This window comes from Photinus pyralis, unplaced genomic scaffold, assembly GCF_008802855.1.
Source record: "Photinus pyralis isolate 1611_PpyrPB1 unplaced genomic scaffold, Ppyr1.3 Ppyr1.4_LG7, whole genome shotgun sequence".
In the NCBI taxonomy this organism is placed as follows: domain Eukaryota; kingdom Metazoa; phylum Arthropoda; class Insecta; order Coleoptera; family Lampyridae; genus Photinus; species Photinus pyralis.
The window spans coordinates 39,717,680-39,732,760 of NW_022170738.1; the positions used below are offsets into that span (position 1 = coordinate 39,717,680).

Consider the following 15,081-nt stretch of genomic DNA (forward strand, 5'->3'; position numbering starts at 1 on the left):
CCGATTCTAAAAAAAATGTACAGGGTGAGTCAACGATTGCGCGGAGTAACTTACTGCCTTGAAGATTTTTCGATAGAGTGCTTTTGTATTATGATATGGTAGAATATTCTCCACATTTTAAAAATATTTGGAATTATACAGGGTGCGCTCACAAAGTAGGGCGCTAAAATGGTACATTTTTAAATGGAACCCCCTGTATTTGAATACATTTTTGAATTCTAGGTGTAATTGTACGACTTTTTTATTATATGGTTTTAATATCCGAAAAAGTAGTAAGTAGTAGTTTTAAAAATAATTCGATGTGTAAGAAAAATTGGGCAGTATATTGTCAAAATTATTACTTATAAATTTTGAGTCCAGGTTCTATATCTTTTATCCTGGGTAAAGTAAAAGTCAAATCAATACATTGACTATAAAACATTAAAAAAAATAGCTGACAAGGTGTTTTTTTGTAGGTCCAAAGTTACAAAACTTCACATTAAGAAATCTCACTTTGTTTAAATGGAACACCCTGTATATTTTTTTGTCATCTTTTAGCTCCTCCAAAAACCTTCAAATTGTTAATAAACCGCAAAATTATGGTAGTACATGGTAGTCATGGTGGACGGTGTAGACGAGTGCGTAAACGCTCCTGCTATTTGGTCGGTTTGTAATAAAAATGCAACCAAAAAAAGGGTCAGGTGCATAAATTGTGAAAACGTTTACCATGATAGCTGCGCAAAAAGCAAATTAGAGAATGTATCAGTGATTGATGCCGATAACATAAAGTGTTGTGTCAGTGCAACTGGTGTCAACATCTTGCCGAACAAATCTGTAAGTGAGGTAGAGTACCTAAAATCTAGTAATATCAATGACAAAAATACAATAATTGGCATATTAAATGACAAAATTAAGTTACTTGAGGAGAAATGTTTGTATATCTCGTCCTTGAACAAACGTAATAATGCAGGTCAATCTGTATCTAACAATGTCCCGATAACGTCAATCGCCGCTCCGGACAACATAACAAAATCGCCTCTTTCGTCAGAAAATGCCGCTGCATTCTCGAGAAATAAGAAATCAACCACTGGAAAGCCACAGCAGAAGGAGGCAACTGAGCGTCCAGCTCTTCCGTTCCATCCTGCTACCTCAGAAGGCTCTGACCAAAGTGAACCGTTAACTACCGAAAGTACCTGGTCCACAGTAGTGAAAAAGTCCAAGAAACCTAGGCAACAGGACAAAAACTTCATCTTCGGCACGAAGCAATGTCCAACCGATGGAAATCCTACCATAAGGGTTGCCCCGAAGAAAGCATATCTGTTTGTGTCTAGATTGCATACGGACACAACCAGCGAAAATCTGCAAAATTATCTTATAAATCAATTCCCGGAGGTAATCTGCGAGCAAGTAAAAACAACCTATGAAACGCATTACGCGTCATTTAAAGTTACAATTGATTTTCAAAATTTAGAGAAAGCAATGTCTGTGGAGCAATGGCCATATGGAAGCAGAGTCAGTCGTTTTTTTCTTCGGCGTACGCCACCCCCAACTGTTCCATAACACAAAATATACCAAAGTTTGACAAGTATAGGCTATCGCGTAAATTCTGTGGAAGCCATCAAAAGACAGGTGAAAACTGTGAACTAGTTGATGTGGGCAAGTTTGATTTTCTATCAATGAACTGTCGATCACTGTCGGAGGATAAAGTCAATTACATTTCATATGAATACATATATGCAACCAATATCATCTAAACTTTCTGTGTCTTACAGAAACCTGGTGCAACAACGATAACGTCGGAAATGTGTATTTCCCTGGTTTCAAAAAAGCATCACACTACTCCAGATCAACCCATAAAGGCGGTGGCGTGGGAATTTGGTGCCGTGAAAATGTCGACATAACCCCCATAAACCTACATTCGTACTGCATCGAAAAAACATTCGAAATATGTGGTATTGCATGGAATACAAAGACTGGCGTAAACGGAAACACCAAAATTATTATTCTATCTTGTTACAGGTCGCCCACAGGCGATTTTAACGAATTCTATTTTAAACTAAATGCTGTGTTAAATAGTTTGTTCGATCAAAAGAGCCACTTTATATTATCAGGGGACCTGAATGTTGATCCCACACGAGACACTCGACTGTTCAATATGTTATGTAATTTACTAATTTCATACAATATGTATAGTCTAGTGAAAATGCCCACCAGAGGAGATAAAATTCTAGATCACATCTTCACTAGTCTTGAGCCGGTGAATTATGTAGTAGATGAAAATATTATATGCGATCATTTTACTATACTACTTAACTCCAATATAAAGGGCACCACATATGTTAAGCGCCCCCGAAGACGCACCAGGATCTTTACTAAAAATCAAATAGGTGAGTAAGTAACGAAAATTGACTTTCAGTTATCACTGCTGAGGAGTTAGACGTGGCATTCAATGCATTCAATAATACGATCATGTATCACTTCAACTTCCTTTTTCCGATTCAAGATGTGACCAGCACTAACAGTAAAAAAGGGTGGGTGACCAATGAGGTGAGAGTTTCTGCTGCTAATTTGAAATCCTTATGCGCATTACAAAAAAAATATCCCATTTTAAAAACGTTCTACTTAAAGAAAAAGAAAGAACATTTTTCTCTTGTCTCCACTACACGTAAAACTAACATACAGCACAAAATTCTAAGCTCAGATAATATCGGCAAAAGTACGTGGTCGTTTATTAACAACAATAAGGTCCAAAAAGACACTCAAAACTATAAACTAATGGAAAATACGCGGCACATTGATGATCCCCTGGAGGTAGCCAATCTTTTTAATAATCATTTCAGAAACGCTCCCCTGGACACGATACACTCAATAAAAAATAACGATCCTACCACTTTAAGCACTAATACTAACCAGAGAACAATGTATCTATACCCTTTCTGTGAACAGGAACTAATCCAGTTAATCAATAACAAAATAAAAAGCAAAAGATCGGCAGGACCTGACGACTTTCCTTGTTTTTTTGGTTCGTATAATCTCTCACGTAATTGTGAGGCCCTTAACATTTTTAATTAATGTATCCTTTTTAACTGGCGCGTTTCCAGAAGCCCTTAAACTGGCAAAAACTATCCCAGTTCACAAAAAGGGGAGTAAATACACTCCAAACAATTTTAGACCTATCTCTATAACATCCGTCTTCACAAAAATTTTTGAGTATTGCTTTTTGGATAGACTAGAAAGATTTATTGAAAAATGTAAAATATTAATACCTAACCAGTTTGGCTTTAGACCTAATAAATCCACAACTGATGCAATTCTTTTCTTCTACGATACAGTGCTTCAGTCGATAGGAAAAAAAGAACTGCCTATTGGGATATATTGCGATATCACGAAAACATTTGACTGTGTCAACCATAATCTACTGTTACAGAAATTGTCTTGCTACGGCGTCAGAGGCACTGCCCTGAATTGGCTGGAAAAGTTTCTACAAAATCGAACGCAGTATGTCTCATTGCGACATAGTAATAAGGGATACACCACTAACATTAATTCAGACATCATAAAGCTAAACGTGGGTACACCCCAAGGGAGCATTTTAGCACCGATCCTCTTTACACTATTTACAAACGATGTTCTGAGCTGCATCCCGGTTGATGCAACTCTTTCACTATATGCGGACGACCCGGCCGTGGTTGTTTCACACCCGGATGAAAATGAATTACGAGCAACATGTATATTAACAATTGAAAATTTATCTAGATGGTTTGAGAATAATCTATTATTCTTAAATCATAGCAAAACGAAATTTTTACAATTTCACAATTATCAAAATACTAATACTCTTGACATTAATATTTCTGTTAATGATGCTAATTTAGAAAAATCATCTACAGTAAAATTTTTGGGCGTCGTGCTGGATGACACTCTAAGCTGGACATCCCACAACGAAAACTTAATTAAACAATTAAATACTGAATGTTATCGAGTACGCTACCTTAGGTACTATCTAGATGTGAAACAGCTTCGGATGTTCTACTTTGCCTGCATTGAATCGCGGCTCAGGTATGGTTTGTGCCTTTAGTGTCGGTCATCCACCTTCAATCAAGTTTTTGTCACACAGAAGAGAATCGTTAGATGCATATGTGGTGCAAACTATACACAACCCTGCAGACCAAACTTTACCAAGCTCCGCATACTCCCACTACCCTGCCTATATATCCTGGAAGTGTGTAAAATTATATTTAAAAATAAACTTCAACTTCTACATAATTGTGACATACACAAATACCACACAAGAAATACTAATGACCTCAGAGTGCCACGAGGAAGAACTAATGTCAATCAGTCCAGTCCCTATAGGAGCTAAAATGTTCAATAGCCTGCCATTTACCATTAAAACGTCCAATAACTTCCATACGTTCAAACGCAATCTAGTCAGTTTCCTTTTAGACAAGATGTTCTATAATGTTGAAGAACTCTTAAATGATCCTGGTGCATCTCGGTACGTAGCAAACCGTTAATTGTATCTCTGTGTTTGTTTCATTGTTTTATTGTATGTTTGTACTTACTCATGTTTGACTCTGTCCTATACATCTCTATGTCGAAACAGGATAAATAAACATTATTATACCTATAAATAAACCTTCCTTTTTTACCAAAAATTGACTACACCAAAATTTCTCGGGAAAACACTTTTTCTTATTAATTTTGTGGCGTAGAATCCAAAACAATTCGTACTTTTTCGATTAGACTTCTCAATCAAAAGTTATAAACTAGAAACCAATTTCGACAAAAAATTCAAAGGGCTGTAACTTTAGAACTAGTAGCCCAATCTTGGAACTGTTTGAAATTATGGATTCTACAGGGCAAAATCTATAAGAAAATGTTTTTTCCGGGTCGATCTGAGACAATTTTTTTTCCCGCCTCAAAAAAAGGCAGAGTAACCTTCCTTTGTTACCAAAAATCGACTACACCAAAATTTCTCGGGAAAACACTTTTTCTTATTAATTTTGGGGCGTAGAATCCAAAATAATTCGTACTTTTTCAATTAGACTTCTCAATCAAAAGTTATAAACTAGAAACCATTTTTTTTAATGCGAACATACGACTTTGTAAGCAATGTAATTTCCCTATGTTCGATTTTCGATATTTCGATGTTCAGGTTCGTACCAGCAAAACGAAAACGCGCAACTTGCGTAATTATAAACACCAACGGTTTCTAGTCTTGATGATGAATAGCACCCGGTAAAGTTTTTTTTAAAAAAGAATTTTTCTTAAACTTGATCTCACAAGGCACGAGCTGATCTCACATTTCATTGTGAACCAACCTTCAATTACTTGTAGGTTATGTGCATCTGGTATTTTACTAATTTAATCTATTCAATACATATTGCAAATAAGTCCCGAACTCTCCTAAAACTGTTCTCACTTGTGTACCAATTTATAATTTGCATCTATATCTTAGAATACTTAGTTACTCTTTGCGGCTATTGCCATCAAAGTTTTTAATTGGTCGCAGATACGAAAAAATTTAGGGGTAGGAAATGGAACACGACCCCTGAAAAAACTACGATTGAGCTTAATATCTCAAAACCTGCACGAAAAAACTGAATAAATCGTGAAATGATAACACCCTGTAAATCGATAACGAAGCCTTTGCGGACGTTTATATGAACTTAAATCATAAAATAAGCATTATATTTAGGAACACCCTGTATAATCCACCCTTTGACAGTTGTAGGATTTTAAAATGTACTGTTTAATTACGCACAAATTTGTGATAAATGCATAAATGCAAATCAGATCTGTAAACAAGTTCAAAGGTTCATACGTAGGCATGAAAGGGGCATAATAGCTATTTTTTAAATTAATTTATAGATCTAACTCAAAATTTTGGTACACGTTTATCTAGACTAGATCTACTAATCCATTTAGGAAGTTACAGATTCAAAGATGATAGGATTAGATGTCAAATTGACAATGCATTATTCTAGTTTTTCCCACTTTCCACTATCAGTCTGTTATCAAAAACCGTGTATAGATAAAAGATAACCCAGAAGTTTTTTCTGTGTAGTTTGAACTAAATTTCACGTCGATAATGTGCGATAATGAACTACTTAATATAGCGAAACACGAAAAATGGAACATCCTGGATGTGCTTCTTAACAGTATTGCATTGTTCGGATACGATATCAACGCACGCAACGAAAAAGGTGACGGTCTAATACACATTCTGGCTGAAAAAAATTCCAATCTTTTAGAGAAGGTAATAGAAAACGGCGCAAATGTGAATGCAGTTAATCGAATCGGAAAAACCGCTTTTCACGTAGCTCTCGAAAATAATAATAATAAATCCGTGGATGTTCTAGTAAAATCTGGAGCAGATCCAGACCTGCTGGATTTTTCCGGCGAGTCGCCTTTATTTAAAGCCGTGCGGCGAGGCAACGATTTCGCAATTAGGGAATTAATCAAGAGTGGCGCGAAGACAAAGTTTGCTAATCGAGAGGGATCCAATTTGTTACATGTTGCGCTAGAAGTAGGCATACAAACAGAAATTGTCAAGTTACTGATCGAAAATGGAAGTGACGTAAACTACCGTAACAAAGCCGGACAGACGCCCCTAACGACGGCATTTTTGAGAGGAAACTTAGAAGTCGCAAAATTATTAATGAGAAATGGAGCGGCGATCGATTCCCTCCTCCACCACGATCGTCGGCAACCTATATTGCACAATGCCGTTTTACAGCAACAAGCGTCGATTGCGAGGGAGTTAATTAAAATCGGCATCGCGGTTAACGGCAAAAATAATAATGGAGAGACGCCCCTGCATCATGCCGTCGAGGGCGAATCCTTCGAAATTTTTCAGTATCTTCTAGAGAAGGGCGCTTCGGTTAACTCGACCGACAAAGACGGCTACGCGCCACTTCATTTGGCCTCCGATATGAAATTCGCGAAAAAGTTATTTTCTCAAGGTGCTTCAATTAATATTCAGACTTCGAATGGGGATTCGCCCCTACATCGAGCGGCAAGCAAAGGAAATTTCGCCGTGGTTGAAAGTTTATTAAGTAATAACGCCGATATAAACTTGCGAAATGGGGACGGATATACCCCTCTACATTTAGCGAAGGACAATGGCCATCTCGACGTATTTAATTATTTAGTTATGCACGGTGCTGACGTCAATATCGAAGACAATTTTAACAGGCGTGTGCAGGATAACAAATTGCGTTAGGAATAATGGTATTTTGCGTGCCGGTTTGTAATAAAATTGAAATGTAAATGGGGTACAAAGTTTTTTTTTAATTAGACCGTCGCAGAGCCTTTTTGTGCTTTAATGTAGCGGTTGGTTTACATAGCAAGCATTTTTTTGAGGAACATCATATTTTTTGTTCAGAGGACGGGGTTACTATTATAAATTTTACATTTTACATTTACTCCAATAAACTTATTGACAAATTACCTTGCTTTTTTCTTAGGGGGAAGTTGCAACCAGAAATCTGTATCATAATAATATGAAAATAATAGTTAATTATGACGGCTCTGTGGTTCTCTATATTTACTTATTACCTTTCTACTTTCTTAGTTTGCTTACGAGACCTTCTGTAGCTAAAATGGTTACTACAAAGGGATTCTTTACGATTTGATTCCGCAAGCTAAAAAGTCTGAAAAGACTGGTCACAAGTTCAGGGGTCTTTCAATAAGAATACAAATAGACAAAACAATAATTTTCCACAACTTTATGATCGGTCAAGATTGCTTCTTTTTTGAGTAATGGATCGTAAAGCTATCGATGTAAGTTTACAAAAATTCTACAACAATTTTATAACGAACTTTTCCTGGGCGATTTTTCCTTGATGTAGAAACCTGGAGTTCTTACAGATAATCAGTTGACTCAATACTCTGGGGTAGTTAACAGGTGACTTCGTGGATGCATTCTTAAACTCAACGATATGAAATAGTCTACCACAACAGCTATTGGACATGGACGTTTTTGGCGATTAACGTTGAAGTGCAGGTTTCGGTAATGAATTCTCCAGGCGAGTGCAAATTTGTGTTGGCCAAAGAAACGAGCATTGACATGAACTCAATTTTAAAGAGTCGTTCTTGAATTTTAGTTCCAATTAGGAAATCTTTCTGGTAAATTTTTTCACTGATTTCCCCTTCATCGTTTTCTTTATCGCAATTCATCCGGTGGTTCGAAAATGCGTTGATTATAGAAATTGCGAATTTTTTACCAAAAATCGACTGCACCAAGATTTCTCGGGAAAATACTTTTTCTTATTAATTTTGGTGCGTAGAATCCTAATGAATTCGTACTTTTTCGATTAGACTTCTCAATCAAAAGTTATAGACCAATTTCGAAAGAAAATTCAAAGGGCTGTAACTTTTGAACTAGTAGCCCAATCTTGGAACTGTTTGAAATTATGGATTCTACAGGCCACATTCTATAAGAAAATTTTTTTTTCCGGGTCGATCTGAGACAATTTTTTTTCGAGCCTCAAAAAAAGGCAGTGTATAACCTTCCTTTTTTACCAAAAATCGACTGCACCAAGATTTCTCGGGAAAATACTTTTTCTTATTAATTTTGGTGCGTAGAATCCTAATGAATTCGTACTTTTTCGATTAGACTTCTCAATCAAAAGTTATAGACTAATTTCGAAAGAAAATTCAAAGGGCTCTAACTTTTGAACCAATAGCCCAATCTGGGAACTGTTGGAAATATTGGATTCTACAGGCCACATTGTATAAGAAAATTTTTTTCCGGGTCGATCTGAGACAATTTTTTTTCGTGCCTCAAAAAAAGGCAGTGTACAATCTTCCTTTTTTACCAAAAATCGACTGCACCAAAATTTCTGGGGAAAACATTTTTTCTTATTAATTTTGGTGCGTAGAATCCTAATCAATTCGTACTTTATCGATTACACTTCTCAATCAAAAGTTATAGACCAATTTCGAAAGAAAATTCAAAGGGCTGTAACTTTTGAACCAATAGCCCAATCTGGGAACTGTTTGAAATATTGGATTCTACAGGCCACATTCTATAAGAAAATTTTTTTCCGGGTCGATCTGAGACAATTTTTTTTCGTGCCTCAAAAAAAGGCAGTGTACAAACCTTCCTTTTTTACCAAAAATCGACTGCACCAAAATTTCTGGGGAAAACATTTTTTCTTATTAATTTTGGTGCGTAGAATCCTAATCAATTCGTACTTTTTCGATTACACTTCTCAATCAAAACCAATTTCGAAAGAAAATTCAAAGGGCTGTAACTTTTGAACCAATAGCCCAATCTGGGAACTGTTTGAAATATTGGATTCTACAGGCCACATTCTATAAGAAAATTTTTTTCCGGGTCGATCTGAGACAATTTTTTTTCGTGCCTCAAAAAAGGCAGTGTACAACCTTCCTTTTTTACCAAAAATCGACTTCACCAAGATTTCTCGGGAAAATACTTTTTCTTATTAATTTTGGTGCGTAGAATCCTAATGAATTCGTACTTTTTCGATTACACTTCTCAATCAAAAGTTATAGACCAATTTCGAAAGAAAATTCAAAGGGCTGTAACTTTTGATCTAGTAGCCCAATCTTGGAACTGTTTGAAATTATGGATTCTACAGGCTACGTTCTATAAGAAAATTTTTTTTCCGGGTCGATCTGAGACAATTTTTTCTTCGAGCAATTTTAAAGAGTCGTTCTTGAATTTTAGTTCCAATTAGTTTTCATTAGCGCAATTCATCCGGTGGTTCGAAAATGAGTTGGTTATAGAAATCGCGAATTTTTGTCTATTAAGTTATATAACAAATTGCCCTTAACTGTAAAGTCACAAACAACTCCCAGGCCCTACAAAAGAGGCATAAAAGTTTGGCTTCGGTCGTATTCCAGGTGGGCAAAACATAAGCTTTTTTAGTTTTGCGTAATAGCAAAACTACTCATTTATAAACTATATTCTAGCAATTTCAGTCCTGCTCAAACAACAACAAACGTTCCCTGTGTAAGTAACTGAATGTGTTGCCTAGTCGAATTTTTTATTCCGACTTCGCTTAGTGTAAATGGTGCATTATTATAGTATTTATGTGTACTTTTTACGATCTTAAGCCAGGTGAAACGCTCACGAATCTGCAGTTATAAAAACGGTATAAGTACATACTTCAAACAAGGGTCTGAATTTTGGTCGCGTACTGTTTAAATTATTCCGTGACGCTTACAAATACTAAGCCAACAGTACGCATCCTCGTGAATACAAAAATGTAATAACAGCGTCCCTCAGAAATAAAATGAACGAAAAGGACCACTATTAAACCCTAGAATAGTAAATAACTGCCGTTATATGGAATTTAATTTAATAAACGAAACGTATTGTAAACGAGACCGGTCACAAAATCCCAAAAACGCCTTAGTATAATAATGAATAGTAATATGAGCATTCACCTCGCCGCCGTGTAAGAAAATCCCTAGTTCCAGTTTCAGCGTTTGCCCGAGTAAATTAATTAAAATTTCATTAAAGTCCGTCAGATTCGGAATTTTTAGTAATATTATCCGTCTTTCGCGTATTTTCGACAATGCAATTTGTACCGGGTTGGAATTTTCATCCGAACCGAGAACGAGTCTCCCCCGTGGGACTTCCATACATGGGTAGGTATTAACGATGAAATGTCTGATATATATACATTAGATAATAAGCACGCGAAGCTCGTATATCTGCGTTTAATAAAATTTGTGTATTACGGGAATAAATTACGGAAATGGGGAGGACGTGCAAGAATCATGTCGATTTGCAAGTAAAGAGCTTGATTTCTGCCGAAAGTCTCTACGTTCAGTCTGTATGCCTACACTAATTGCACAAGATGGTGATGTCTTTTATCATCATAAGTATCACTATGGAAGCCCTAATTGCTTTGCAATGAATTTACAGGTTTTTCTTATGCCACAGCTTTAGGTGTCATTCTATGCGCAAAGGTAGATAGAGTATTACAGTAACGTGAAGGGTAGATAAAGTAGTTTCATTGTGTCAGAATGAAATTATGAGAAATTGTCTAGACATTTTTAGGGCAACTTGTAGCATCAATTACAATGAAACAGTTTGTAAATTTATTGCAGTCCTTTTTCAGGATATTATACGGGAAGATAAAGGACCATTTACTCCGCTATTTGATATTTTATTTCATGTGAATAACCACCTGAACTCTGAAGGAATATTCACTATACTGAAACTTGTATGTACACGAATGCAATATAATAAATTACATAATTACAGTTCTAAAAAAGTCCCTGTCAGCATTTTTAGCGCATTTCCACAAAAATTAAAAAAAACGCGCTATTGTGGCCGCTTTGCCCGTCCGTCCGTCCGTCCGTCCGCTCGTTTTGCGACGCTACTAGTTCTTAATCTTAAGAGCTATTGTTCTACTTTTTTCGCTATTTGGTTCGTTATGGTGTCGAGTCTTGTACCAAGGAAGGAATTTTTTCTGTACCGCTTACAAAAAAAGTTATTGTAAAAAAACGAAAAACCGTTTTTTACATGTTACATAATTTTACACTTTTGCCGTTTATTAACGATCCTAGAGAGCGTTTATAATTTTGCATTGCTATCTGTCGCCTGCCGGTTGGTCTGTCCGTCTGTTCCTTTGTCTGTCTGTCCATCTATCTGTCCGTGTGAAGGATAACTTTGTGTAGAAATGTTCGATCGCTTTTACATCTCCGTTAGTTATGAACTGAATTGCATGAAATTCAATATGGGCATAGCTTTAGCCATATAATACGCAATGCCAAAAGTTGAATCGAATCGATTCAAAATTCACAGTGCCCTTTTCGCATCTCGACCATTTATAAACCGAATTGCAAACTTTTTTAGTTATAAAAGTATTTGAATGAAATTTGATACATAGGCACTTGGAATAAAGGAAAATCAAACGCCAATTTCAAAATTTGGTTTTGCGCATGCGCAGTGCCAACTTTTTTATTTATGAAAGAATTTAAATGAAATGTGATACATAGGCACTTGGAATAAAGGAAAATCTAGCGCCAGTTTCAAGATTTTATTCTGCGCATGCGCAGTGCCAACTTTTTTATCTATGGAAGCATTTAACTGAAATTTGATACTTAGGCGCTTGGAACAAAGGAAAATCTAACATTAGTTTCAAAATTTAGGTTTGCGCATGCGCAGTTCCAACTTTCTTATTTAGAAAAGCATTGAAATGAAATTCTTATAAACTGAAATTGAAGTAGCACGTCAAAAATGGATTGCCCATGTGCAACGGCTATCTTTCATATTTGTGGCCGGATTTCTACGATTTTAACAGAAGTTGCATCTTACAAATGGGAAATGAATGCAAGTGGAAATGCGCTTTATGTAAATCGTTTACGATTACTTTTTAACTTGTTCTTCTTACAACCCCATTTTGAGGAATTGGTGATTTCTTTTAATAACCCCTGCACCGCTAACGTTCGGATTCCAGGGGTACGCGAGTAGAGATCACTTTCTAATGTACACCCAAAAATACTGTTATCCATATCCAATTAACAAATGGGAAAATAATTGCTTCCAACCTTGCGTCACATAAAAATCCACCCCCAAAGTGTTTATTAATCGAATACGGCAAAACGCGAGTAGTTATCACTTTCTAATTTACATTGAAAAATTCTCTCCTAGATATCCAATTAAGAAATGCGAAAATAATTTTTTGCAACCCTTTGCGTCACATATAAATCCACCTCCAAAGTGTTTAACAATTGAATGTGACAAAACGCAAGTAGTTATCACCTTCTAATTTACATTGAAAAATTCTCTTTTACATATCCAATTAGGAAATGCGTAAATAATTTCTTGCAACCCCTTGCGTCACCCTCAAAATGTTCATCAATCGAATTCGGCAAAACGCGAGTTCCTGCGCGAGTGGTTATCACTTTCTAATTTACACTCTAAAATACTGTTATCCATATCAAAATGAGAAATACGAAAACAATGTCTCTTGCAACCCCTTGCCTCACATAAGAATCCGCCCTCAACGTGTTTATCAATCGAATACGGCAAAACGCGATTGGTTATCACTTTCTAATTTACACTTGAAAATAGTGTTATCCATATCCAATTAGGAATGCGAAAATAATTTCTTGCATCCCCTTGTCGCACATACGAATCCACCCTTAAAATGTTTATCAATGGAATACGGTAGAACGCGAGTAGTTATCACATTCTAAATTACACCCAAAAATACTGTTATCCATATCCAATTAGAAAATGTGAACATAATTTACCATTACAAAGTAATTCTTTATTTTTCTGTACAATTCCCAATTAGATTTTGATTTCTTTTCATTATAGTAGGGTTAAGTGTAAGAGCAGAGTTGGGTCTGAACTTCGCTCTGTTAAATTGTGTGTGTGGCATGATTTAATCAAAGACTTTAATATTATTATTATTATTTGTTGCAACCCCTTGCATTACATAGAAATTCTCCCTCAAAATATTTATCAATCGAATACAGCAAACCGCGTGCAGTTATCAATTTCTAATTTACACCAAAAAATACTGTTATTCATTTCCAATTAAAAAATGCGAAAATAATTTCTTGTAACCCCTTCCCTCACATAAGAACCCACCCTCAAATTGTTCATCCATCGAATACGGTAAAACGCGAGTGGTTATCACCTTCTAATTTACACTCGAAAATAGTGTTATTCCTATCCAATTAGGAAATGCAAAAATAACCCCTTGCCTCACATAAGAATCCACCCTCAAATCGTTCATCAATCGAATGCTGCAAAACGGGAGTAGTTATCACATTCTAATTTACACCCAAAGATAATGTTATCCATATCCAATTAAGAAATGCGAAAATAATTTTTTGCAATCCCTTGCATCATATAAAAATACACCCCCAAACTGTTTAACAATCGAATGTGGCAAAACGCGAGTAGTTATCACCTTCTAATTTACATTGAAAAATTCTCTTTTACATATCCAATTAGAAAATGCGAACATAACTTCTTGCATCACATAGAAATCCACCCCCAAATATTCATCAATCGAGTACGGCAAAAAGCGAGTAGTTATCACATTCTAATTTACACCCAAAGATACTGTTAGCCATATTCAATAAAGGAATGCGAAAATAATTTCTTGCAACCCTTGCGTCGCAAAAAATTCACCCTCAAAGTGTTTGTGTTTATTAATCGAATACGACAAAACGCGAGTAATTATCACTTTCTAATTTACAGTGAAAAATTCTCTCCTAAATATCCAATTAGGAAATGCGAAAATAATTTTTTGCAACCCCTTGCCTCACATAAGAATCCACCCCCAAAGTGTTTATCAATCGAATACGCGAGTAGTTATCACATTCTAATATACACGAAAAAATACTGTTATCCATTTCCAATTAAAAAATGCGCAAATAATTTTTTGCAACCCCTTTCCTCACACAAGAACCCCTCCTCAAGTCGCTCATCAATGGAATACGGCAAAACGCGAGTGCCTGCGCAAAGTAGTTATCACTTACTAATTTACACTCGAAAATATTGATATCCCTATCCAATTTAGAAATGCGAAAATAATTTCTTTCAGCCCCTTGCCTTACATAAGAACCTACCCTTGATATGTTAATCAGTCGAATACGGCAAAACGCGAGTAGTTATCACATTATAATTTACACCCAAAAATACTGCTATCCATATCCAAATAAGAAATGCGGAAATGCTTTCTGGCAACCCCTTGCCTTACATAAGACTCTGCCCTCAAAAAGTTCATCAATCAAATACGGCTAAAAGCGAGTAGTTATAACTTTCTAATTTACACCCAAAAATACTGTTATCCATATCCAATTAACAAATGCGAAAACAAATTCTTGCAACCCCTTGCCTAACATAAGAATTAACCCTGGAATCAACCCTCAAAATGTTCATCAATCGAATACGGCAGAACGCGAGTAGCAATTACACCCAAAAATACTGTTATCCATATCCAATTAGAAAATGCGACCATAACTTCTTACAACCCCGTGCATCACATAGAAATCCACCCCCAAAATGTTTATAAATCGAATACGGCAAAACGCGTGTAGTTATCGCATTCTAATTTACACGCAAAAATACTGTTATCCATTTCCAATAAAAAA

General features: G+C 35.9%; 2 protein-coding genes and 1 long non-coding RNA gene across 3 annotated transcripts in view; 2 read left to right on the forward strand and 1 right to left on the reverse strand.

The window, feature by feature from the left end:
• LOC116176239 (rap guanine nucleotide exchange factor 4-like) overlaps nucleotides 1–15,081 on the reverse strand; it is a 156,496-nt gene that overhangs the window by 119,651 nt on the left and 21,764 nt on the right. The window lies entirely within an intron of this gene.
• LOC116175939 lies at nucleotides 666–4,054 on the forward strand. Its single transcript, XR_004146394.1, has 2 exons — nucleotides 666–813; nucleotides 1,752–4,054. It is a non-coding gene; the product is annotated as an uncharacterized LOC116175939 (long non-coding RNA).
• Nucleotides 6,062–7,434, forward strand: LOC116175938 (ankyrin-1-like). Its single transcript, XM_031494321.1, has 2 exons — nucleotides 6,062–6,188; nucleotides 6,237–7,434. The coding sequence occupies exons 1-2, from the start codon at nucleotides 6,074–6,076 to the stop codon at nucleotides 7,205–7,207; spliced, it is 1,086 nt and encodes a 361-aa protein (XP_031350181.1). The 5' UTR covers nucleotides 6,062–6,073; the 3' UTR covers nucleotides 7,208–7,434.

Coding starts and splice junctions, on each gene's coding strand:
- LOC116175938 (XM_031494321.1), top strand. CDS start 6,074: ATGTGCGATAATGAACTACTTAATATAGCGAAACACGAAAAATGGAAC. Junction 6,189..6,236: donor CAACGCACGCAACGAAAAAG/GTGACGGTCTAA, acceptor CCAATCTTTTAG/AGAAGGTAATAGAAAACGGC.